Source organism: Macaca nemestrina, chromosome 12, assembly GCF_043159975.1.
Source record: "Macaca nemestrina isolate mMacNem1 chromosome 12, mMacNem.hap1, whole genome shotgun sequence".
In the NCBI taxonomy this organism is placed as follows: domain Eukaryota; kingdom Metazoa; phylum Chordata; class Mammalia; order Primates; family Cercopithecidae; genus Macaca; species Macaca nemestrina.
Genome location: NC_092136.1, coordinates 77389003 through 77413741, shown reverse-complemented (window position 1 = coordinate 77413741; position 24739 = coordinate 77389003). Strand labels below are relative to the sequence as shown.

At 53.2% G+C, this 24739-nt stretch overlaps 1 protein-coding gene across 3 annotated transcripts; it reads right to left on the bottom strand.

Annotated features, from left to right (window-relative positions):
* Positions 1 to 73: 73 nt before the first annotated feature.
* LOC105468811 (ubiquitin specific peptidase 35) lies at positions 74 to 24656 on the bottom strand. Of its 3 annotated transcripts, XM_071075361.1 has the most exons (12): positions 24298 to 24656; positions 19431 to 20431; positions 16735 to 17417; positions 15593 to 15725; positions 13909 to 14038; positions 13402 to 13503; positions 12904 to 13062; positions 8397 to 8590; positions 6747 to 6840; positions 5455 to 5561; positions 3711 to 5001; positions 74 to 1151 (listed from the first exon to the last, which is right to left on the bottom strand). In XM_071075361.1, the coding sequence occupies exons 3-12, from the start codon at positions 17405 to 17407 to the stop codon at positions 984 to 986; spliced, it is 3051 nt and encodes a 1016-aa protein (XP_070931462.1). In that variant the 5' UTR covers positions 17408 to 17417; positions 19431 to 20431; positions 24298 to 24656; the 3' UTR covers positions 74 to 983. The 3 variants fall into 3 exon arrangements, with proteins under 3 accessions (XP_070931462.1, XP_011717502.1, XP_070931463.1); XM_011719200.3 differs by lacking the exon at positions 19431 to 20431; XM_071075362.1 differs by lacking the exons at positions 19431 to 20431; positions 24298 to 24656 and adding an exon at positions 24078 to 24248.
* Between the last annotated feature and the right edge of the window lie 83 nt (positions 24657 to 24739).

Genomic DNA, 24739 nt, shown 5'->3' with positions numbered 1-24739 from the left:
TCCAGCCCCCGTGAGAAAAATCCAGCGGCTATCACAGCCCCTGAGACCAAGGAAGAACGATCTCTTGCTAGGCTTCAGAGAACCTAGTTTTATTTATTTAAGAACATGGGTGTCTTCTCTTCGGTTAGAAGGGGCTACAGCAGTGTCCGGGCACTTCACCCAACCTGCAGGTGGCTGCTCTCACAGCTACAAAGGCCAACTGATCAGAGGAGCCCACTAGCTTCCTCAGAAGAGACCACACTTCACGAGGAACATGGAACACCTCTGCAGTAAAATAAGGACTCTACCTTAACCAGGAGAGGGGGATGCAAGTGGTGGCTTCTCAGGCACTGAGGCAGGCTGGGGTGGAGGGGATGTGGGGGCAAAGGCCTCCTGCTATGAGGAACTAGGCCCACCACCATGCAGTGGTGCTTGGTAAGGGGGCAGTTCTCGGTCTCTGATCCGGGGCCCTGCTGCTTCCCACCTGATCTTCTCAGAAAGGTACAGACAGTGCAGGTACCCCCATATGAGAAACAAGAGGACAGCCAGAGGTACCACTGCCCCCTTCTTTGTGCAATGCTTGGATCCTGCTGTGCTTTATACTGTAGAGCAGTCAGAAGGAAAATAGTACTTGATGTCAAAACATTAGAGCTGAGGTTCAGCCCTGTTTCCTGAACATCAGCTCTTCCAGCATGGGGAGCCTGCTGGGGAGGGAGGGGGAGGCAAAGACCCGCGTGTGCCCATCTCAGCTGCTTCAAGTTAACCAGGACACTTGGGTGTAAAATCTTAATGGGACTGATCCCCTGTGAGAGGGACTTAGGTCTCACTTCCTTAGGTCTCACTTCCGTATCTGAGAGTCTCTGTGTATCCTTCATCAGGCTGAGGACTAAGGTGCCATGAGCTGTACCATCAGGCCTACTAGAGGACTGAGCCTGCCTCCACAGCCTCCTTCAGGCCCCACCTGGCTCCTGGAGGGAAGGGGTTGGGTTGGCAGCAGGTTCACATCAGAAGACCAGTCTGTGGAAGTCACCACCATTACCACCTGCAGGATTGCAGCCCCCTGGAGAGCCTTCATCCTCATCCTTGTCTTCATCAAAGCCCCTCCCCCAGTGCGGAGATGTGGGGAGTGCAGAGATGTAGGCCGCCCTGCTCCGGGCCTCCTTCTCCTGCTCCTGGGAACACAGATGAGAAGAAACTTAGCATTCCCACCCTGAAGCCAGAGTCTACCCAGCATACCTTTAAGTGTCATCTCTGGGTCCCCAGGGACTGGACACAGAGGAAGGAATCAGGGCTCCTAGAGACATTGCAGCTCAGTGGTAGGATGCCTGGGGTGGTCACATCACACCACATGGGAACCTGTCTACAGGCCTCGTGATCACGAGGAATGGGCTCTGCCTATGAGAAAACGCATCCTCCTGCCGCCATGAGGTCAGCCTCATGGAGAGCCTATCGCCACCCTGCCTTCATCTGGACAGCATGGCAGAAGCTGTCCTGGAGAACCCGCCTCAGGCCCCTCACTGGGCCACTGCCAGTAAAATAGCACATAGGAGGCCCACGTGGGTAGCATGACACACACACACACACACACACACACACTCCCCCTCAGACTCAACTGGTCCCTGTGCTCCTCCTTCAGCACACTTATTAAACAACTGCATTGATAACATGATTCTATATCTAGAAAACCTCGTCTCAGCCCAGGAGCTTCTTAAGCTGTTAAGCAACTTCAGCAAATCTCAGGATACAAAAACCACTGTGCAAAAATTGCTAGCATTCCTATACACCACCACCAAGCAGGGAGCCAAATCATGAACAAACTCCCATTCACAACTGCTACAGAGAGAATAAAATACCTAGGAATACAACTAACAAGGGAAGTGAAGGAAGGACACACATGGAACAACAGTCCATGCTCATAGATAGGAAGACTCAATAGCATGAAAATGGCCATACGGCCCAATGTAACAGATTCAATGCTATTCCCATTAAACTACCATTCACGTGCACAGAATTAGAAAATATTTAAAAATTCATATGGAGCCAAAAAGCCCATATAGCCAAGACCATCCTAAGCAAAAAGAACAAAACCAGAGGCCTCATGGGCCTCATGCCTACCTGACTTCAAACTATACAAGGCTACAGTAAGCAAAACAGCATAGTACTGGTACAGAAATAGACACACAGACCAATGGAACAGAATACAGAACTCAGAAATAAGACTCCACACCTACAACCATCTTCAACAAACCTGACAAAAGCAAGCAATGGATAAAAGATTCCCTATTTAATAAATGGTGCTGGAAGAACTGGCTAGCCATAGGCAGAATACTGAAACTCGACCCCTTCCCTTACACCTTATACAAAAAAGTCACTCAAGATGGATTAAAGACTTAAATGTAAAACCCAAAACTATTAAACCCCTAGAAGAAAATCTAGGCAATACCATTCAGGGTATAGGCCAAGATTTAATGACGAAAACACCAAAAGCAATTGCAACAAAAGCAAAAATATGACAAATGGGATCTAATTAAACTAAAGAGCTTATACAGAGCACAAGAAACTATCATCAGAGTAAACAGACAACCTACAGAATGAGAGAAAATTTTTGCAAATTACCCATCTGACATAAGTCCGATGTCCAGAGTCTACAAGGAACTTAAATGTCCAAAAAAAAAAAAAAAACCCATTAAAAAGTGGGCAAAGGATATGATGAACAAACACTTCTCAAAAGACATTCATGTGGCCAACAAACATATGAAAGAAAAACTCCACATCACTGACCATTAGAGAAATGCAAATCAACACCACAATGAGATACCATCTCAGGTAAGCCAGAATAGTGATTATTAAAAAGTCAGGAAACAGATGCTGGTGAGGTTGCAGAGAAATAGGAATGCCTTTCCACTGTTGGTGGGAGTGTAAATTAATTCAGCTATCATGGAAGACAGTGTGGCCAATTCCTCAAAGACCTAGAGGCAGAAGTACCATTTGACCCAGCAATCCCATTACTGGGTATACACCCAAAGGAATATAAGTCATTCTAATATAAAGATACATGAACATGTATGTTCACTGCAGCACATTTCACAATAGTAAAGACATGGAATCAACCCAAATGCCCATCAATGATAGACTGGATAAAGACAATGTGGCATATACACACCATGGAATACTGTGCAGCCATAAAAAGGAATGAGATCACGTCCTTTGCAGGGACATGGATGGAGCTGGAAGCCATTATCCTCAGCAAATTAACACAGGAACAGAAAACCAAATACCACATGCTCTTGTAAGTGGGAGCTGAACAATGAGAAGACATGGACACCTGCTGGGGGTAGGAGAGGAACAACACCCACGAGGGCCTGCTGGGGGTGGCGGGGGAGGGAGGGCTTCAGGAAGAATAGCTAACAGATACAGGGCTTAATACTTAGGTGATGGGTTGATCTGTGCATCTAACCACCATGGCACACCTTTAAGTAACAAATCTGCACATTCTGCACATGTACCCTGGGACTTAAAGAAAAAATAAACCTGTGTCATTCATTATTCAGTGTCTGTTACTTTGAAGTAAGGGGTTAGGTCTGTCTGGGCCACCAGTATATGCCCAGCACTGAGCAATGGATGAATGGGATTTTTAAAAAAGACTTAAAGGGGAAATGACTTATCTAAGCCAGTAATGGGACTGAACTCCCTCCACCAGATCAGATCAAAGGCCCCACGGCTCAGCTCACCTGCAGGTAAAGAATGTTGTCTTTGGAAATGGCTTCCATCAAGTCCTTGTGTAGGGTGGGCTCTGTCCGGACTCTAGAAGAGCCCGACTCAGCCTCGGGCCCTTCCCTGGGCCGCTGCCGGTAAAAGAGCACATAGGCTGTGTCCTTGGGGAAGAAGGAGGTGACGTTGCTGACAGATTCGAAGGAAGAGAAGGACACCCGAGTGTCATTGAACAGGTACCACTGGTTCTCGGGCTCTGGCCTATCGGCAGTTCCCAGAGAAGGGGCAGGGCGGGCAGCGCCCTCGCGGGCATAGCAGTAGTAGTGACCACTCTCCGAAGACACTCCAGAGTGTACCACAACGCTGCAGAGGTCATAGGCCTGGCCCCGGCCACCAGCCAGTGGTAGGCGGAGCAGCAGGGGGATGGAGACGTCATCCAGGATCTTGCGGCGCCGCATGGTGCGCAGGTCAAAGGAGAAGCGCAGCAGTGTGAGGATGAGGTAGCGCGGCCCTTGGCTCAGCTCCACCACCTTCTCGGCATCCTGCAAGGAGGCACACGACTCGCAGTAGTAGCGGTTTTCTGCTGTCAGCTTCTCGGGGGACAGGAAGTAGTTGACCAGGTCCAGGACAGAGCGGGAGCCCTCAGAGCCACACATCTGCTCCCCAGAGGGGATGGTAGCATCCAGGTGGCTCCCCGCTCCCAGGCTGTCTTCTTCCTTTTCCTGCTCAGCCTCCTTTTCTGTCTCCTTCTCCACCTTCTCTTCCACCTCCTCCTCTTCCTCCCTCTCTTCCTCCCCTCTGGTGCTTTCCTCCTCCTCCTCCCCCGCTTCTTCCTTCTCCGTTCCCTCCTCCTTCCCTTCTTCATCCCTCTCTACCTTTTCCTCCTGACTGCTCTGCCCACCAGCTTCCTTGGAGTCCAGGCCTTCAATGTCCAGGCTGGTGGGAGGGGTGTCCCCTGTGATGCAGTGTTTCCTTTGCCTCCGAGGACCCACCCTGCCTGGCCCCTGTGCACTGGCTGTTGGGAGCAACTCCTGGGCTGTGATGTCTCCTGTAGGGCGCATCACAGAGCCCAGGCGGCGGCGGCGACAGCGCTCAGGAGGAGGAAAGGCGAGAGAGAGGTCCGTGAAGGCCTCCTCCCGGGAGGAGACGTTGAGGCAGCAGAGACAGCAGATTCGAGTCACTATCTTGCCTCCAAACATTTTCTCCACAGAGGTTGAACTTGGGGCCGGCGGCTCCTCGGGCAGGGAGGGCGAGCTGGACTGCTTGAGTTTCTGACAGATCCTTGTGCCTGTTTTCTCCTCTTCGTGCAGCCTAGGGCAGGAAGCAGAGTCTCTATATGTACATGTGGGTCCCCTTCCAGGGCACTCAGCTTATCCATGCCCATCTATCTTCCCCAACAGCCACACACACGTATCACTCATACATCCACATACGTGCTCACACAGCACGCTTGCTAGACTCACCCACACACCCTACATAAAGACTTGCTGGAGCTATGTAACGTGCTTCCATAGCAGTGACAAAGATGCACGGCCCAGTGTGCAGATGTACACGATGACCTCCCAGAGGTCACTTCCGTTCAGCATCTACCAAATCTCCTTCACACTCAGTCCCTGCCCTTCCAGCACACCCCTTCTCCAAGCCCTCCACATGTTCGAGGCAGCACACTTATTCCCCGGAAGCTGCAACACAGCTCAGAGGTACTGGGCTTGCCCCCAGGGACCTTCTAGACCTGGAGCCTTCGCGTGGCCCTGGCCCCCTTACCGATCCAGCAGGTACTTCAGATACTCCGAGCAGTCCTGCTGGGTGCCAGGGCTGAACCAGGGCGTCCAGGATGCAGAAAGGAAGTTCTCTGGGGAAATGGCAGGCCGCTAGGACAGGGCAGGTGAAAGGCAGGGTCAGGAGCAGGAGGCCACTCACCAGCCAGCTCTGCACAGGTTAGGCCTGACGGTCTACCTCATACCCTCGGCCTCAAACTTCCCGGCCTCCTCCATGAAGTCCTCCCCACTTTCTATTGTCCCTGACCCATCCCAGCCCACATGTCCATGCCTCTGAGCAGGGCATGGGGATCACAGAGATGAACGAGCCTCCAGGAATCTGCTCTCCCTGCCTCCGCTCACTGCCATTCTCTCTGGTCAAGATGAGTCCCAGATACAGCACCGCCTCTTCCATGTGGTCTTCCCAACCCTCCCTCACTGACCTTTCCCTTCCCTCCATGAGCCAGGGAGGGATTACTCATCTCTGTGCCCCCACACAGAGCTTTGTATAATCCCTGGCCAAGGGCTTTGGGCTCCATGAGGGCAGAGATGGTGTTTGTTCTGTTCACCTCTGTACTCTCAACAGCTCTCAGGCTGCCTGGCCATGTGGGTACTCAAAAATGACGGCAGAATGAAGCAACATGCTGTGGTGTGACTGTGTCCTCCAAAAAGCATGTGTTGGAAACATAGTCCCCAGAGAAGCAGTGTTGAGAGGCGGGACCTTCAAGAGGGGAGGAGGTCCTGAGCACTCTGCCCTCATGAATGTATTAATTCCCTATCACAGGCCATCTGCTTTCCCCAGTGGTGCACACTGAGACAGGAGCAGGTTCCTGATAAAAGGATGGGTTCACCCCGCTTTCCCTTCTCATGCATGCTCTCACACCGTGATGCCTTCCACCACATTGTAATGCAGCAAGAAGGCCCTCACCAGACACAGCCCCTCGATCTTGGGCCTCCCAGCTTCCAAAACTGAGAAATAAATTTCTTCATAAATCGCCAAGTCTCAAGTATTTGGTTATAGCAGCATAAGATGGACTATGGCAACACCATAATGCGATGGACTGAATTGCTGAAGGGGGAAGATTGGGCAGCACAACATGGGACAGGGCTCAAGGGGGCCCTCCTCCTGCCCCAAGGGGGCACTAAATTAGCTCCATATGCCAGGCCCGCTGGGGGCTCAGCTACTGACATGGGAGATGACAGCCAGATGCAGGCAGGTCCTGGGGAAGGGAAAGGTGTCCGTGTCAGGGCCTGACCAGAGCTGCCTCTCCACCCGGTTCTGACTCCCCCTACACTCACCTGGCTGTGCTCTAGGAAGCCGAAGAGCCACTGCAGCTTGGTCATCAGCGGCTGTGAGTTGTTCTCAGTCAAGCGGAGCACACAGTGTCTGAAGCTTCAAAACAAAGCAGGGGCACCCAAGGTAAGCCGTGGGCCCCCAAGGAGTCTCTAGTCATGCATGTCACAGGCAGCCCAGAGCCTCCAGGCCAAAGGCAGAACAGATATTTCTACCCCAGGATGGAGCCAGAGGCCAGGGACTGGGGAGGAAGAGCAGGTGAACAACTCAGGCTGGGGTATCTGAGGTCAGGAACACAACAATAGACATGTTTTGGACAATGAAGGGTACAAAGGTGACCCTTGTAGCCCCTTCCAGTTCTGAGACCTCATAACTTCAGGACTCAAAGATTCAAATGTCCTAAGGTCCTGTGGTTCCAGGGTTCTAGGGCTGGGACATGCCACAGGATCTGCACCAATATCATCCCAGCCGCAGCAGCCCCTCGCACTCCCTTCTTAGCTGCTTCCCTGGGGAAAGACATTTATCCACCTCCAGAGCAGCAGGCCCTGCTCTGACCTGGGCCCTCCAATTGACCCCTACAGCTCCTGTAAGGGCCCTGGCCCCTGCCCCTAGAGCCACCTCAAGCTGTTCCCCTGCCTTCCAATGAGGGAGACAGAGGTCAATGTGAGGAATATGCTGAAAGAAGAGGACCCTGTAGGGATGGGTGGACTGGCTCCTAGTGGGAAGGGTCTGATCCTATAGGAGACAGCTCCCCTCCCTACACGAACATTCTCTGGAACAAGCCAATTCCCAGGCTGCAGCTTATTTCTTGATCTCACAAGCAGCTCCGGGCATATTGCCCATGCACTCTCCAAACTCAGCCCGCTGCACGGAAGCGCCCTAGGCAAAGTGTGGGCCACCTGGCTGGTCTCAGTCCAAGGTAAGGTCAGAAGTTGAGTGAGCACTTAGGAACATACGTAGCATTTTAGCATCACAACGACCATACAAGCATGTGACCGTTTTTCTAGTAAGTCATTTTGTTATATTTTACCAAAGTAATATTCTGCAGCAGACTGGAATTTAGAAAAGAAAAACAAAACTAGTCCTTCACGAGGCATTTTGAGAAGAATGTGCAGCAGCCTTGGAGATTAGCTCCAATCTCCTCCCACTGAACTGACGCTCAGAGAGAAGAAACTGACTTGAGGACATATGATAAGCCAGAATCAAAGCTTATTTTCACTGAATCAAAGCTGAAACTTTGATCTTTTAAGTAAGCCATAGGTAGATAGGTGGCCATAGACTATAAAGATTGTGTTGGTTTCATTTTAAAAGAGAGATGTCTAATACCAGGATGGGTGGGAGTTCTACTCTGGAAGACTGAATCCACCCCCATGGACTCCAGGAGAAGAGTCAGTGATGTCAGCCAGTCCAGAGCAGACCCCCTTCCCAGTGCTGCCCAGTCCCTGAAGCCCCTTCTTCAGTTCCCATTCAGTCCTGACCTACTGCCTTGGCAATGGCCTGAGGCTCTCAGTCCCCACAGACCTCAGGGAATCATGCCCGCAATGCAAGCAAGGCCCACCCTCTCCAACCCCCGTCCCCCACACCTTTCCACCTGTCATCAGGGAGCCCAGAGGAGAGAAGCAAGGGCAGACAGGGAATTCCAAAGCAGCACCTACTCAGATGCCATGAACAAGGCCTGAAGGATGCTGTTGACGTAGCACGTGTTGCCCAGGTTGATGAGACCAATCTTGCCCGTGTCTGACTTGGCCATGAGCCGGGGATAGAAGCCTGCCAGCTCGCTCTTCTGCGAAGTCCAGGCATCCTGCCCTAGCAGCTGCTTGATGCGGTCCTCATTGGGAACGTGGAGGTCCTGAGGAGGGAATAAGCAGGCAGGCAGGATGGTAGGCACCAGGGTCAGCTCAAAAAAATATCACCTCTTCTGGGAGGCCTTCTCAGATACAGCCAACCCTGTGACCTCCCAGGCACACCCCCCCCCCGCCCCACAGATGTTCTGGGGTGTGTGTGAACAGTCCCCTGTTTCCAAACCCCTTCAGTTGACATATGGGCTGCCTCCATGGTCTTTCAGGTCATGACTGCCTTAAGGTGGCATAATTCCCATTTTATAGATGGAAAAAATGAAGATTCAGACAGAAAATAATAGTCCAGGATGACTGTAAGTGAAGAATACGCATGTTCTTAAAAGAGCTCAGGCAATGCCAACCCTGGCCCACAGGCCAAACCCAGTGATGTCAGGATGCCAATGCCAGCCCTGACTCCGGTCCGCACTAGCTGTCTGGTGGTGGTGAGGCTCTCTGATTCAGTTTCCTCATCTGTCAAGTGAGGATACGCCTACCTTGTGTCAGTTTGGCATCCTACATTTTCATGGTGCGGGCACACAATGATGTGCCCATTTCCACCTTTTACTTTTAGGTTTGCGGAATCAGCTTTCAAGAGAAGAGTCACCTCCCCACAACTTGACCCCACAGTCAGGACAGTGGGCACATCCCTGGGGTCTGAGATATGCGTCTTGGTCCTCAGCATGCTTCCCACTCATTATCTGTCACATCAAACAGCTGCACCTAAGAATACCACCGAGCACTAGTTCTAATGATGCTAGAGGTATCTTCCAAAGAGCAACATCAAGCACCACGTCCTGCTACTTAGATTTCAGCAACATTCCTAACGGTTCCTCTAGCCCTGATCTTATTTCCAGATCCTGGCCACAAGACCTTAGATTTGTCCAAGGCTCCAGAGAGCTTCAAAACAGCTCGGCATCCAAAGCCCTCGTCTTCCTAGTGCACATCCTGTGGCTCCCACAAAAGGTCTTGCCCACCCAGTGGGGTTTAACACTTTTGCTCATTCACCTCCCAAGATAATTTATTGGATAATTTATCAGAGCAGTCACTTCTCACAGATGATTAAAAACACACACACACACCAAGGAGATGCCAGTGGGGAGACAGATAAGATACAGGCTCAGTATCTTCTTCATCCCTTCCTTTTTGTTTTCATGATGCCCTATCTAATGCCCTACTTGTCTGCCCCCCTACCCCACAACATGAACAAATGGAGGCAAAAAGGCAGACAGAACCCCACACATCTGTGCACACACAGAGAAGATGCAAAAATATCCATGCTAGGAACAAAATCAAATGCCATTATTCCCGAAGAAGGTAACTTTATACTCAAGAAAATAAAAACTTCAAAATCACTTAAGAACCTAATCATGTTACTAGAAACTGACATGTGATGGCTCCCTTGGCAAGTACAACAGCTCCCAGAGAAACTGCCATAACCTGATACATCTGCCTAAGTCAGAGAACTTTCCAGAGCTTATTTACAAAGGTATATGTACAAAAAGATGTACTCATAGAACCCATGCAAAATAATTTTATAAGCAGTAGAATCCTATAATTTGCTGCCTCGCCTCTCAAACTGGCTCGTACGAAGGAGTGTTCAAAGCCACAGAACAAATGTGAAGCCATCTTTTCTAACATTCAAAGAAAAACATGGAATATTAAAACATGTTTATAATTACAACATATATACTTGAGTCTTTGAGAGAAAGTGAGGTTGTAGAGAAACTCAGAGCTCATGTCAGACTGCTTTGGGTGAGTTCCCCTCTCTGACATCAAGTGCTTGGATGGAAACGTTCGAGAAGCCCAGATCTAGCCGAGTGGCTCAACCTAGTTTTCAAGGCACTGCTCTGCTGGTTTTTCTCATCTCCCTTCCCCTCACACATTACCACCAAACTAACCTCACACGTTCCCACTTCCATGCCTCTCCCTCCGATGCATCCACAGTGTCCTTTTCTAGTCCCCATCCAGCAAGATCAAACTCCTGTATCCCCTCTCTATGAAGCTTTCCAGGATCTTCTCAAGGCACAGGGTCCTTGAGAAGGACTGTATCTGTATCATCTTACAAAGCCTAACTCCCTGCCCCTACTGGTACAGGTATGTGCAGACTCCCCTCGTCCCCTGGATCAGACAATCTATGAGCCCCTGTTGTGCAAAGCCTGCATCTCACTCATCATGGATTTTCCTCAGTGCCCGGGGCAGGGTCCCTCCTCTCTGCCTGCACTTTCATTACAGCATTCTCCACACTACCGTCCTGCTCGAACAATATCCCACTCATTTGCTCACAGACATCTACTAGGCACAAAGATCAAAAGGACAGGGTTCCTGCCCACAGCAGCTCACAATCTAGCAGGAAACAGACCCAGCCACAGCATCTCCAAGCTTTCCTTCTACCTCCCTTTCCAGGTAGAAACCCTTGGGTAACACACCTGACACAGCAAGGTCCGCTTATCCGCCTCCACTGTCGGGGCTCATGGCCGATCGTGGCAGCCCCTTCCACTGGAGATCAGCTTTGATTATCAAAAGTTCTTTCTCGTGTCTAGTTTGAAAAACTGAGATCTAAGTAAATAGCAGAAGTTTTGTTTATTGCATCTACCAACTGTCATTCATGCAGGATTGTTCCTTTGTGTGTTTTATAATTTTTGGACTACAAACTAATTTTCAGTAGAACTTTACCTTTATGGCTTGATTTATGTCTTTCTACCAGGTTACCCGTGGGTACTACAAGTTTATGACTACTTTTAACGTGGGGAAGGGCCACAACCCCCAAAATGATATTAATTTGAACCCCTAAATCCACGAGAGAAGGCCACTGATTACATTTTTCTCCTAATCCAGAGCCCAGAACAAGCCAGAAAAGTTCCCCTGATGTCTATTTAAAACCACGTGCATATTTTGCCCCAGACCATTCTTTTGCTAATGGTAAAACCTTTCTTGGGTCCTGGCTTTTAGTGGGCTTCTTAGTGCTAACTCCCTACTGGGGATAGGCCCTAAGTCTCACCTCCTGTCCCTACCAACTCAAGCCCTTTTGTGACTGAGATTGGCCATCTCACCCACACGCTTGCCTCACCCCAGAGGAAGAGCCTCGTTTCTCACCTACCACTCTGGAATTCAGTTCTCTCTTCCTTTTTGGCCCCTGGGGACTCCCCCTTACTTTCTTGCAAGTTCAGCTATGTACTTAAAGTGATGTTGGTTATATTTTAACAAGCATTTCTAGCTGTTTTGTAGCAGGACACTTTTCAGGTTATCTCGTCTGCTGTGCTGCAGATGTGAAAGTCAAATCAAAGGTTCTGCAAGGGCCACCTACCTAGACCCCTTCGCCCCGCCCAACCTGCCTTCTCTATCAGGCAATGGGGAAGGGCTCTGCCGTCCAGACTCCAGCTACATGTCTCACTACCTCCGTGACTTTGCACAAGTCACCAAACCTGCAAGTCTCCCTTTCCTCATCTATGAGATTGAAATGAACCATATCTTCTTTGTAGGTTTCTTGCGAGCATCAGAAGACATAACATACAGGAAAACACTGTCAAGTGTAGCAGTAGCCACAGATGTCAGTCATTGTCAGATCCTAGCAACCTGTCAAGCCCAGCTTAATGAGGCCTCATCTGTCTTCTGTAACTGGAGATCTTTCCTTCCTCTGGTTTCTGGCTGCTCTCAAGCCAAACCTTGTAGACATTTTCAAAAGCTGCTCCGACCAGAGTTTCTTGTATCCAAGTCTGTCACCCTCACTAGGCTGCGATCCCCTCAATGGAGGAGACTCCGTTTGCTTCACGCCCGTGCCCCCAGTTCCCAGCCTGGGCTTGGTGCAGAGCAGGACATCAGTAAAGTCATGTGAACAATTGTAAATTATCCCTGGTCTGGAGTGCTCACAGTCTGGCAAGGGAGGCAGACAGTGACAACATGTGACAGCAGGATGTACCAAGACTGTGGGAGCCCGGCGAGGCCCGAGTCCAGCCTGGTGGAGGGCAGCGGAGTACTGACAGTGATCAGGGAAGGCATCCTGAGGGAAGTAACACTAGAACAGAGACTTACAAGGTAAGTAGGAGCTGTCCAGGCAGAGCAGAGAAAGAAAAAGTGTTTTAATGTCCACACTACAGTGACAGAGAAGGGTTTACGGTTAGAGAGCACCGTGCGTGCAAAAGCTCAGAGCAGCCATAAGGCAGCCCGGGCACTTGGGGAACGTGAGTGGCTCAGTGTGCTTGAGGCACATGATGGACCTGGGGAGGTGACGGGGACTGCCACCAAGCTGTGGTATGGCCCACAGGAAGGCCCACACTGGCACCTTTGTCAGAGTGGGGCGAGGCCCAAGTAGGGGACCGTCACTCACCTTGATGGCCTCCATGACAGGCTCATACAGATCTGGGAAGCCCGGGAACCGGAACACCATGCAGTGGACCAGCTCTGACAGCTGCTCCAGGCAGCTGGTCCCCGAGTTCGAGTCCTCCTTGACCAGAGAGGCCACCATGCGGGGGATGTGAGGGAGGAGCTGTGGGAGCAGAGCTGGGTCAGGCTCAGCACCAACCCGCCCACCGGAGACACGGGGCTGTGGTCCCTGCTGACAGCACGCAGCACTCTCTGAGGTAGGGAGGCTTGCCCACCTGACCACTGTCCCCTGACCCAGATGGGGCTCTCAACTCTGCAGGCAGGCGACTCCTTTTCCCAGACATATGATCTAAGACACCCTGCCTCAGTTTCTTCATCTGCAAAATAGGATGACTACTCCTCTCCCCACAGCCAAAGGGAGGCCAGAGCCCACGCCTCAGCTGTTCGGCCTCAGCCAAGTGACCTGCACCAAGAGCCCAGGGGCAGCAGGCAGGGCCCTTACCAGGTGGAAGGCTTCGTGGGAGTGCTGGAAGGTCAGGAGCATGTACTTGAGCACAGACAGGGCAGCTCCCCGGACGATGGGGTACAGCAGCTTAGAGAAAACCTAGAAGAGAGGCCCTGGTCAGGAGTCCCCAGGCCCGAGCTGCCGAGGCCAAGTGCAATCACAGGCCTGAGAGGGGGCTCAGAGACACCCGAGTTCAAACCCACGCAGAGGGATAAACACTGAGGTGCTCACAGACCCAGATGGACAGACAGATGGCAAGATGGACAGCAAGATAGATTTCTGAGGAATGCATGGACAGACCAAAAGTCAGACACACATACTTGGATGAGCAGTCAGGGAAACTAATGGGGAGAATCTGAGGCCCAGAGAGGGGCAGTGAATTCGCCCAGGTCACACAGCGAGCTTGGTGGGGAGGCCCGATGCTCTGCCCTCCGAGACCTGCACCGCCCCTGGCAAGAGCCTAGTGCAAAAGGCTGTAAGTCTGGGCTAGGACGGGGCACCAACCTTCTCAATTTTGGTGAGCGAAACCTCGATCAAGATGCTGAACTTCTTAACAGCAGCCAGGCCCTTCAGCAGTGCAATGATCCACTTGTCAATGTTCTTCCCCAGGGGCCAGGACACCCAGTCAATCATCCTGGTGAGGGGAGTGACAGTGACACAGGGACGAGGGACACTCAAAATGCTGGGGTGAGGACAGCCCAGGGGCCAGCCGTAATGTCCTGCATTCCCACATTGACTCACGCCTGGAAAGGGCAGCCCCGGGGTCTGTGGGCTGAACCAAGGGTCTGTGGGCTGGGAAATGCATGAGCTCAGCATAGCCACCTGCCAGACACTGAGGCCCCCAGCCCATCAGGAAGGGAGCCAGGCCCTCTCGGCACCCCAAGCCTCGCCCCTCCACGCTGGTTGCAGTGCCAGAACAAGGCTTTCAGCTGCTTCTGCCTGGAAGGGCAGTGCTCCTGGGCCAGAAGCTCTGGTTTCCAGAAGCAAGCTCTTGCTGTGTGACCCAGAGCAAGCCACTTCCCTGCTCTGGGCCTCAGTTTCTTCCTCTGTAAAATGGGGATAATACCTCCCTCAGAGGGTTCTTGTATGGATTAAAGGAGATAACAGCAGCTAACACTTAGGTCGTATTCACCATTGAGCAGGACATTCCATCAGTTTTACATGTATCAGCCCCTCTGGACCCCACAACACAGCCTGCCTGTGCGGGCTGAGCGCACAGCTGCCATGCTGTCAGAGCTCAGGAAAACAGCCTAGACTCAGCGGACTGTGCTAGAAAGAGACAGAACCGTGACAGCAAAGTCACAACAATGATGATAACGGCGGCTCCCACAGCACAGTTCTAGGCACATTACGTGTATTCTCTTGTTTTACTCAGTTTAATCCTCACAACAACCCTAGATGATGGGTTTGGTTATACTCCATTTTACAGTTGAGGAAACTCAAACAGAGAGGTTGAGTAACTTGTCCAAAGTCACACAGGCAAGAAGTGGTAGAGGCGGGATTTGACCTCTAGCAACTTACCTTGAGAGCCCACACTCTTACCCACTAAAGGCAAGGAATCCAGGAAGGCCCTACGGAGACGGTGGATCTGCACACGGGATGGAAAGAATGGCAGAGGGAGGCATGCCAGGTGGACGGGGTCTGCATAGGCAAAGGCCTGCAGGGAGGAGGGGAGGCGGCATATTCTGGGACAACTGGACAGGCAGGTGCGTCTAGATCACAGGGAGGAGGACGTTCAGATGAGGTGGGGGATATGCAAGGACTCTGTGAGCGGAACAGCACCCAAACTCTGCTTCTCACGTCTGCCCCACTCAGAAAGCACCTCATGAAGCACTCTCAACTTCTTACCCAACCCCAAGGACGCCTGACAGCTTCTTATGCCACCACCCACTTCTGCTTTTACAGAGGGGGAAACTGAGGCTGAAAGCTCATTGGCATGTCCAGGGTCACACTGCTGGTACCTGGCCTGACAGCATCATCACCAGGCCAGGCTCTCTGTATTCCCCACATCCAGCCCCAGGCAAGGCATAGAGCAGGGCTCAAGAAAGGATGGATGATGGAACATGCATGAGGCCCTGGGCCCTCTGACTCCAAATCTAGCCCAGTGTCCCACCCAGGAGAAGGGGCTTCTGAGAGGAAGAGAGGGAGGGGCCCCAGCCCTGACCATGGCTCAGCCTCAGCGTCCCACCTGCTGATGGCAGTCAGCATCTGCGAGTCCGTCACACTGTCATCATTGCTGAGGTTCCGGACAACACCATCCATGAGCTCCAATGGGAGGTGCTGGACCACGCTGGCCAAGGCGCTAGATGGTGGCTCCTCCTCTGGAACAGGGGACAGGGCTGAGCTCAGCAGGGAGGCAGGCCTCCTCCCTTCCCCCAGCACACCATGCCCTGCAGCAGCCAACGAACCAGGCTGGGCCTCTGCGAAGAGCACAGCAGAGGCCACCTCCTCTCCTATAGCAAGCAAAGTCTCTGGTTCCACCTAAACTCACTCAACAAACCTTCACTAGCACAGCCTTGAGGCTATTCCTGTGCTGGGCACAGACAAGCACTGATCAACAGTGGGTGTAAGGGCAAGGCCTTTAGAAGGGGAAACGCTGGGGCTAGAGAAGGTGGGAGGGCTGTGTGGACTGGAGAAAGGAGATACTCCAAGTGGAGCCGCACAGAGCCCTAGATGGGAAAGAGCATTTCCTTCTCGAAGTCTACTGTCCTCAGTTCTTCACCCAGCCAGGTGCATTCCCTTCCCTTCCCCTGGAGAGCCTCATCATCAGGGAAGGCACACATCTGCTTTCACTCACTTGCACTGTAGTCTAAGTTCCACGGTTGTCAACGGAGGATCAAGATATTACGTTTCCGAGTCTGCACAGCAGACTCCATCACCTCTCCAGACCCTCACCTCTGCCTGCCCAGGGAAACTTGCCCCTGCTGCCAGGTGCCACCAATCTGTCAATTCCTGGCTCTAAAGTGATAGCTTCTATCAAACTCACCTAACCCGAAGGCCATAATGACGCCCGCTCCCCCGCCCCAAATCCTGTGGTTTGCTCAACTTCCTGTTCCTCCCTCTAGCCAGACTGACCCGTGTCCTTCTCACACCAGCGTGCTCCTCCCTACATTTCCAACACCTACTGCGGGAGAGGACCCACAGCAAGTGTTCTAGATAGTTGTGCCACCTACATGAAGACAGGCTGCAGTCCTCCACCTGAGCATTCGCCCCTGGCACACTCGGGCCACATGGGCGCCCGCATGCAGAGATCCGCACGTACAGCCACCTGCCCAAGCGCCCACCCAGGACCTCGACGTGCCCGCGCTCCTGCCCCGGCCGCACACGCACCTGTGCAGGAGATGACCGCGAACAGCTCTTTGAGGCAGGGAAGGATGGCGGCGGGCTGTGCGCGCCACAGCTGCGCCAGGAGCCCGCTCACCTGCTGGGCCTGCTCCAGGAACTCCACGGCGCCCTCCTCGCCCTCGGCTGGGCAGCGGAAGCGGCCGAGGCAACGCACCAGTTGCTGACAGAAGAGTAGGCGGTGGGGGCCGTCGGGCACACAGCGCGGGTGGCGCGCCAGCAGCCGTGCCACCTGCGCGCAGGCCGCGGGCCCCGGGCGCTCGCACACGGTGCGCAGCACCTCTCGCCGCAGCAGCGCGAACACCTCGTCGGCCGCGGGCCCCTCGGGCAGCAGCTGCAGACCCAGCTGCACGCAGGCGAGCGCGCGGGGGCCCGGGGGGCCGGCGCCACCCTGCAGCAGGCGCAGCACGCGGCGCGCGCTGAAGAACTCTGCGAAGACGTCGGGGTGGTGGCGGCCGGCCACGTGCAGCAGCTGGCAGCCCACGCGGCGCGGTAGCTCCTCGGCGCCGCCCACATAGAGGCGCGCGCCCAGCGCCAGCAGCGCCAGGCACTGCTCACGCTCCAGAGGCTGCCGCGCCGCCTCCAGCACGCGCCGAACCAGCCCCTGCTTCACGCTGACCGGGTATGACGACGTCACCACCGCCTCCAAGATCTTGTCCATGGCGCCCGCGCTGCGGAGGACAGGGAGCAAGGTCACAGCCCGACAACCGCGGGGCTCAAGAGTTCCCGGTGCAGTCCCCAAGTGCTGAGACTTAGGGCAAGCAACTCAAACTTTCTGGGCCTCAGGTTTCTCATCTGTGAAATGGGGCAAGGACGTCATTTCACTGCAAGCTATCCTGATGAAGTAAAGCACAACACTTGGCACATAATAAACGCCAGGGGCCTGCGTGATGGCTCACACCTGTAATCCCAGCACTGTGGGAGGCCCAGGCAGCAGAATCCCTTGAGCCCAGGAGTTCAAGACCAGCCTAAGCAACAGCGAGGCCCGTCTCTACAAAAAATACAAACTACCCAGGAGTGGTGACGCACACATGTAATCCCAGCTACTCTGGAGGCTGAAGTGGGAGGCTCACTTCGGCCTGGGAGTTCAAGGCTGCAGCGAGTGGCGATCATCCCACTGCACTTCAGCCTAAGCAACAGAGGCCCTGTCTCAAAATAAATTAACCCCAGGGACTTGAAGATATGGTTGCTAAGCACCTTTAATCGCACAAAGTTACGTGAGCCCCTTCCCCATCCTTACCCCTTTGCCCCTCTCTCCCCAGGCCTCCCTGGTGACCCTGTCCACTCTCAGGGCAGGTAGGAGCGGGATCTAGAAGCTGCTGTCCAGAGTCTCAGCCAAGTCATGCCCACCGGGGAGATGAGATGGGGCGGACACAAAAAAATCACACCTCTGTGAAGAAAGGGCAAGAGGCCCTAAGGGAGAACAGACAGAGGTCCCAGAATCCCTCGCACTCCTCCTTTCTGCCTCAACTCCCTGCTCCCTCCCCAGTGCCCTACCCCTCGGCTAGACTCCACTTCACGTGTGTGCTGCACCTTCTGCCTGACACGTCCTTATCTCCTGAGCCCCCCACGACCACCATGCTGTCACACAACCAAGCAAGCGTCTTTTCCTTCAAAGCCTATCTAAAGCACCTGTCCTCAGTGAGAACAGCCCTGGTCCTCCAGGCGGGAATCCATACCCCTCCCTTGATTCCTACAATCACCTGTGGCCTCTTCCATTACAGCTGGAATCAGTTAGTACTGGCGTGGTGTGGGTCCCAGTCCCCTCCACCAAAGCGGAGCATCTCGTCTCCGCGCTCCAGCCCTGCACACCTAGGGCTCTGCCTGCCTCAGCCCACACCAGCCTGCCACCCTTGGCTCATCGTGTGCCCTCTGTCCCTGGGCCTTTGTGGATGCTCTTCCCTCCCCCTGCAGACCTCAGCTGAAAGTCACTTCGTCAAGGAAGCCTTGCCTGATCTCCCTGCCTGGGTCAATCTCTCTTATTAAAAATTAGAACATCTTGTCCTTCTCCTTGGTAGTACTTGTCATGATTTCTTGATTGGGGTCAGCCTCCCCTCCAACGCTGTATAAGGTTCCTGAGGGCAGCTTCAGGTTTTGTTCACCACAGTATCCCCAGCACCTAGCACAGTGCACAGCACACATGCATTTGCTGGATGAGCAAAAAATGCAGGGTGCGGTGTGAGTTATCTCTACCTTACTCCTCTGAGCCATAACAGCCTTCCTTCTGCCCTTCTCCATCTGGCCTGTTCCCTGAAGCCTTTGTCCCATACCAATCCACTTTGAGCCCTCTCATGCAGGTTCACATGAGCACAGCTTGCTCTCTTAACATCTAACACTTAATGCCTCTCCTGGAGGGCAGAACCATTTCTTTGCTTCGATGTATAACCCCAATCTAGGCAGGACCTGATATAAGACTCAGCATATAGTAGGTGTTTAAACTTATGGGCTCAGTAAAAACTACTCTTATGCCTGAGAACTGGAGCTAGAGTGTGGACAAGCCTTAAATTTCCTGGATAATAAACTGAAAAGTTTTATTCAGAATCACAGATATTCTGGAACCCTAACTATGTACTAGGCCCAGTGAGCTCCCTGCTCTGTTCTAGTTCTCAGCTGTGACCTAACCTCCATTGCTGCACGTGTTAGGATGCAAAGGGCCCATTTGTTTAAATATCTGTCTCTCTTACCAGGCTGTGAGCTCCACCAGAAAAGGACCAGGGCTTATTAGTCTTGGCTAGCATCTCTCATGCCAAGAGTGTGTGCCTCTGAAGAGTTCGCTGTTGGTTAGAGGTTGTAGCCATGGCAGAGATCAGTGGTTCCCAAATCCTGGCCTGGATGCCTCAGAAGCACCTGGGCACCTGCTACAAGTTCAGATGCAGCCGGGCGCGGTGGCTCACGCCTGTAGTCCCAGCACTTTGGGAGGCCAAGGCAGGCAGATCACTTGAGCCCAGGAGTTCAACACCAGCTAGGGGTGGTGGCGAGCCCAGGAGGTCAAAGCTGAAGTAAGGCAAGATCGTGCCACTGCACTCCAGCCTAAGCGACAGAGTGAGACCGTGTCTCAAAAAAAAAAAAAAAGAAAAAAAAAAAGTTTAGGGTCCATCCTAAGCTTCCTGAATGAGGAAATGAGGGAAATGATGTGTTCAATTCTGTTGTTTTGTTTTGACTCTTTGAATGCGGCTCATCTGGGATACATTCTGGTTCCCATAAAGGTTACCTAGGCTCTCTGAGCTGGGCACAAGGAGGTTCTCAGAAAATGTCAACTCCTGTTGCTTTAGAAGCAAAGTCCTTGCCTTGAAGGAGCTTCCAGTCTGATGGGGGAGGCCGAAATGTTTGTAAGGGTGCCCCTGCAAGGCATAATCTGAAAAGGCCTATAAAGTATCTTTAAAAACTGGTCTCCCAGCTGGGCAGAGTGGCTCATACCTGTAATCTTAGCACTCTGGGAGGCCGAGGTGGGCGGATGGCTTGAGCTCAGGAGGTTGAGACCAGCCTGGGCAACGTGGCAAAACCCCGTCTCTACCCCAAAAAAAAAAAAAAAAAAATTACATCAATTAGCCAGGCACAGTGTCTCACACCTGCAGTCCCAGCTAGTTGGGGCTGAGATAGGAGGATCACTTGAACTTGGGAGGTGAAGGCTGCAGTGAGCTGAGATCACGCCACTGCACTCCAGCCTGGATGACAAAGTGAGTTCCTGTTTCAAAAGAAAAAAAAAAAAAAAAGAAAAATTTTTTAACTCTCCCGTCAGCCCTGGTCCCCTTTCTAGACAGTGCCTGTGACAAGGCAGTTGCTGTGGCCAACCTCTCTCACACACACAGTCCATCCTCCCAGACCCCTGGGATGGCTAGTGGATTTCATATGCTTTCAACCCAGGATGCCAAGAAATCCTGGCACTCAGGCAGCCAAGAAGAAACCCTAATCCATGAGGCACTGGCATCATGTGTGAAGCAAGAGGGCACAGGGGCAGGCAGAAATGGAGTTCTGGGGACAGGGAAGACTCTGGTAGTAGAAAGAGTACCAGAAAGAGTGGAAAGAATATCAGACTAGGAATGAGGAGTCCTACATTCTAGCCCTGACTCACTGTGTGACCCTCAGTAATCATATCCATGAGCCTCTCTTCTGTAAAATGGGGACAAATGATATTAGACTGAACCACATAAAACTGAATGATCAAATGTTGGCAATTTCATGTTGTTCTACCTAATACCACATAAGGCTGGCAGCTGACAGTTCAAATAGAGCTGCTCCATGAGAGCTCTGATCTCCAAGGCCAGCCAGCAGCCTCTGCTCAGTCTGTAGCCTGGCCACAGCACGCAAGCCCTGCCCACCTGCCCCAACTCCCACGCAGGCAGTCTGAGGACAGCTGTCACCATGGTCACCAGCAAACCCACTCAATATCTTGGATGCACTCACACAAAAGGGTTTTAGAGGCTTGCACCTCACCTGGCCCCATCAGGCCAGGGAAGGCAGGACAAGGCCAGCTATCCCACTGGCAGGAATGGGGAAAGTGAGGCTCAGAGAGGTAGAGGAACATGGCCTTGGCAAGGCAGGATTAGAACCTGCACTCTGCCTCCCTCAGGAGGGCTGGATTAGCCTGCTAAGCCCCCGGTGGGGAGATGGCCTGTCCATGCTGGCTCTGACTCAAGAGACAGCTGCCCCGCACCAACCACAGCAGCAAACAGCAGCCGTATCGTCCCCCAGGAGAGCCTGCATGAAAAGCATAAGACACAGGTTTTCTGCTTCAGTCATCAGGTGACCTTGGGCGAGTCCCTGCCCAGCTTCTTAGCCTTCTCATCTGGAAAATGGGGACTATTCCAAACCTGCCATTCACAGGGTTGAGACAAGGTATAAAAAAGATGAGGGCCCGGCAGTCATGAGTCTATTTTTGGGCCACCTGGCACTGACGGGAGACACAGACACTGTCAGGGAAAGGAGACAAGGAGACACGCACTGCTGATCCCGCTGATTCTCCAAGGCACTTCCTCCATCAGCCCTCGCTGCCGCCTCGGTGTTCCCAACCCCACACAGGATCAGTCCCTTGACTTCTTGCCTGGACTAGTGCAGTGGCCTCCTAACCCATCTCCCAATCCCCTCCCTCAATCCAACCTCCAACAGAGGCATGTGTCCTGGAGAACAGAGTCCAGGCTTCGAGTCTAGCCCAGCCACCATGGAGGTAGGTGTTCTTTCACCTCTGATCCTTGGAATGCCCAAATAGAAGGGGACTACCTGCCCACCCCTTAGCCTTTCCCAGCCAGCGCTGCTGCTCCTCCCAAGCCCTTGCCTCATACCCCTCGCCCTACCGGCATGACAGCCTGAGGGGGGTCCCAGCAACACCAGCACACACCACAGCACGCAATGAGCACTCAGGAAAATCCCAATCCCTCCGCCAAAAGGCCCAGATCCCTTCACCTGTTCCTCTCAGATGACCCTCAGCGTCTCTGCTGATTGTTGACTGATCTCTGCTCCTGCATAGTGAAGCCTGACTTATCTCCATCACCCCAAAGCACCTAGTGTGTGTGTGTGTGTGTGTGTGTGTGTGTGTGTGTGTGTGTACACAACTCCAATGCTCAGCCCCACTGCCACGCCCTGGGCCCCCGCTCAGGCTTCATCATCCCTCCTCGGTCTCTCCAACCCACCGTGCAGCATCATCAGATGGAGTTTATTACACGGTAAGCACCATTCCGCCCATGCCCCTGCTCAGAACTCTCAACACTATCCAGCCCCTTGGACCCAGAATAAGGTCCAAACTCCTGAGCCGGACATGCAAGCCCTTTCTGTGACACTCAGCTGATGTGGGGCAGGGATGGAGGTGAACTCAAGTGACATTGTTCAGTGGAGACTCTGCAGACATTGGGGCAGGGGGCTTTTTCCTGACTGCTACTTTGCACAGTGTCCTCTCTACTGAAAAAGGGCCTCTCCCTCTTCTCTCCTGAAAAATTCTGACTCACCCTTCAATGCCCAGGTCACATGCCCTCTCCTCTGGGAAGCCTTTCTTTTTCCCTCCACAATTCAAGTGTCTAAAGTTCTGGCCTCCAAGGCCCTCTTAGCTATCCTCATCCCTCTGCAGTGTAACTGGAATCCACGTCTGTCTCCCACCACGCTGGGACCTCCCTTGGCAGAGGTCCAATCCCTGTCTCTGAGCCCAGTGCCCAGTGTAGAACCAAGAACTGAGGTGTCAGTGAAGGTGCATCAAGCGACTCATGTGAGACATGTGACAGCAAGATGAGAGAAAACCAAGGATGTGACCAGAAAAGTACCTTCCAGAAACTGGCCTAAACTTTGGTCCAGTCACCGCCCCCTCCTTTGCCCAGACCTGGTCTTGCATATCAAAAACCCTGAAAATCTTAAACATCAGCCAAGAAAGCCCCTACAGAGGTCACTGGACTGGACTGAGGCTTTAGCCATTCTAGAAATCATTCAAACCACCAAAGCAAAAGAAAAAGCACAAAATAAAAAAAACCAAAAAAAAAAAAAAAAATCTGTTCCTGGTTAGCCTTCAGGTCAAAAGCTCACGGTATCTCCTAGGACCTGAAAAGAAGGCTTCATGGCGTTACTCCACCTCTCCCTGCTCCAGGTCAGAGCAGCCCCTCCCAGCCCCTGCTCAGCACCTAAGAGCTGAGGAGCTCATTTTCTCCCCTCTCTGACCCTCGCGGCCAGCCTCCCTCCTTTGACTCCCCTGGGAGCCAGAGCTGCCTGGGGGTACCAGGCTGCCCCTCCCGACACTAGGTGGTGCCCTCCATCTCTGGCCCCTCAGGTGTCTGAATGGCAGCATCTCTCTAGGTATTTTTTAACTGAACTTCTACCCAAGGCAACCCTGGGAAGAAGTGCTTCACCCTACTCTGGGAGGCCCATGTCTGGGCCACCAAACTGTCTCCTGGAAAAAAAAGAAAAAGAAAAAAGGGTTTCACTGGTAAAAAGCAACTGCTCTTCCTTAAAGGATAAGGAGGAGAGACAAGGGAAGAAAGCAGGAACAGCTCTTCCTCCTCAGGAACCCACCACACACACCTATCCCTGCGGGGCCACCCCTCACAAACCTATGAGGGCCGCACTCCACCCCAAGCTTTCTGGAAGAAGTGCACCAAACTGACACATCAGGGTCTCGGGTTTGCAAGGGCCAGAGCCGTAAGCGGGGCTGGGGGAGGGTATCCCAGGGCCCAGCATGCTGAGAATAGGAAAAACCCATTCCAAACAATGGTGGCCTCGGGCCCCCCAGTTTGTGCCCCAGCTCGGCCACCTGCCTCCCTCCAGCGCACCCCCGCCCAGCCCACGCTTGAGCTGGAGGGCCCCACGAAAAGCCAGCGAGCGAATGGACTGGGTCCTGGGTGCGAATGTCCTCTTACCTGAAAGGGGAGGGAGCAGGATCACTTCGACATACAATAGGAGAAGGAGAGGGTTAATGCCCAGAGAGGAGTAGCTACTCGCCCAAGGTCACACAGTGAGGCCCAGGATGCACCCACATCTCCCGAATCCCAGCCCTGGGCTCGCAAGTCCAGGGTTCTCGAAACGCCTGTGTGCAGACACCGCCCCCCAAAGCCAGACACACGCCCCCAACCCCCTTACCTCCCGGACCCGGGTGGGCCCTGCCGCAGAGCCGGCTGCTGGGCGGGGCGCTCAGGCCGGGCAGGACAGGGCTGGGCCCGGCTAGGTCAGGGCTGGTCCTCTGCTCCCCCCAGGGTGGGGACGCCCTCAGCCAGGTCCCAGATGGAAGAGATGCTGCTTCCACTGCAAAATCCAGTCTTCCCACCCTGCCTGGCACAAGGCTCTATGCACCCAGGGAGCCCGACTGTGCGGCGCGGCCCCGGGGCTGCGGGACGAAGCGTGGGGAGGGGCGAGGTGCTGTAAATGGGGCGGAGCCGGAGCGAGGGCCACCCCGCGAGCTGCCACTCTGACCGCGTCCCCTTTAAGGCCAGCCAGCCGGACACCGGCGGGGACGAGGCGAGGCGCAGAGCAACTCGCAGCAATGCCTCCTGGGAGATGGAGTTCGCTCTCGACGCAACGAGCT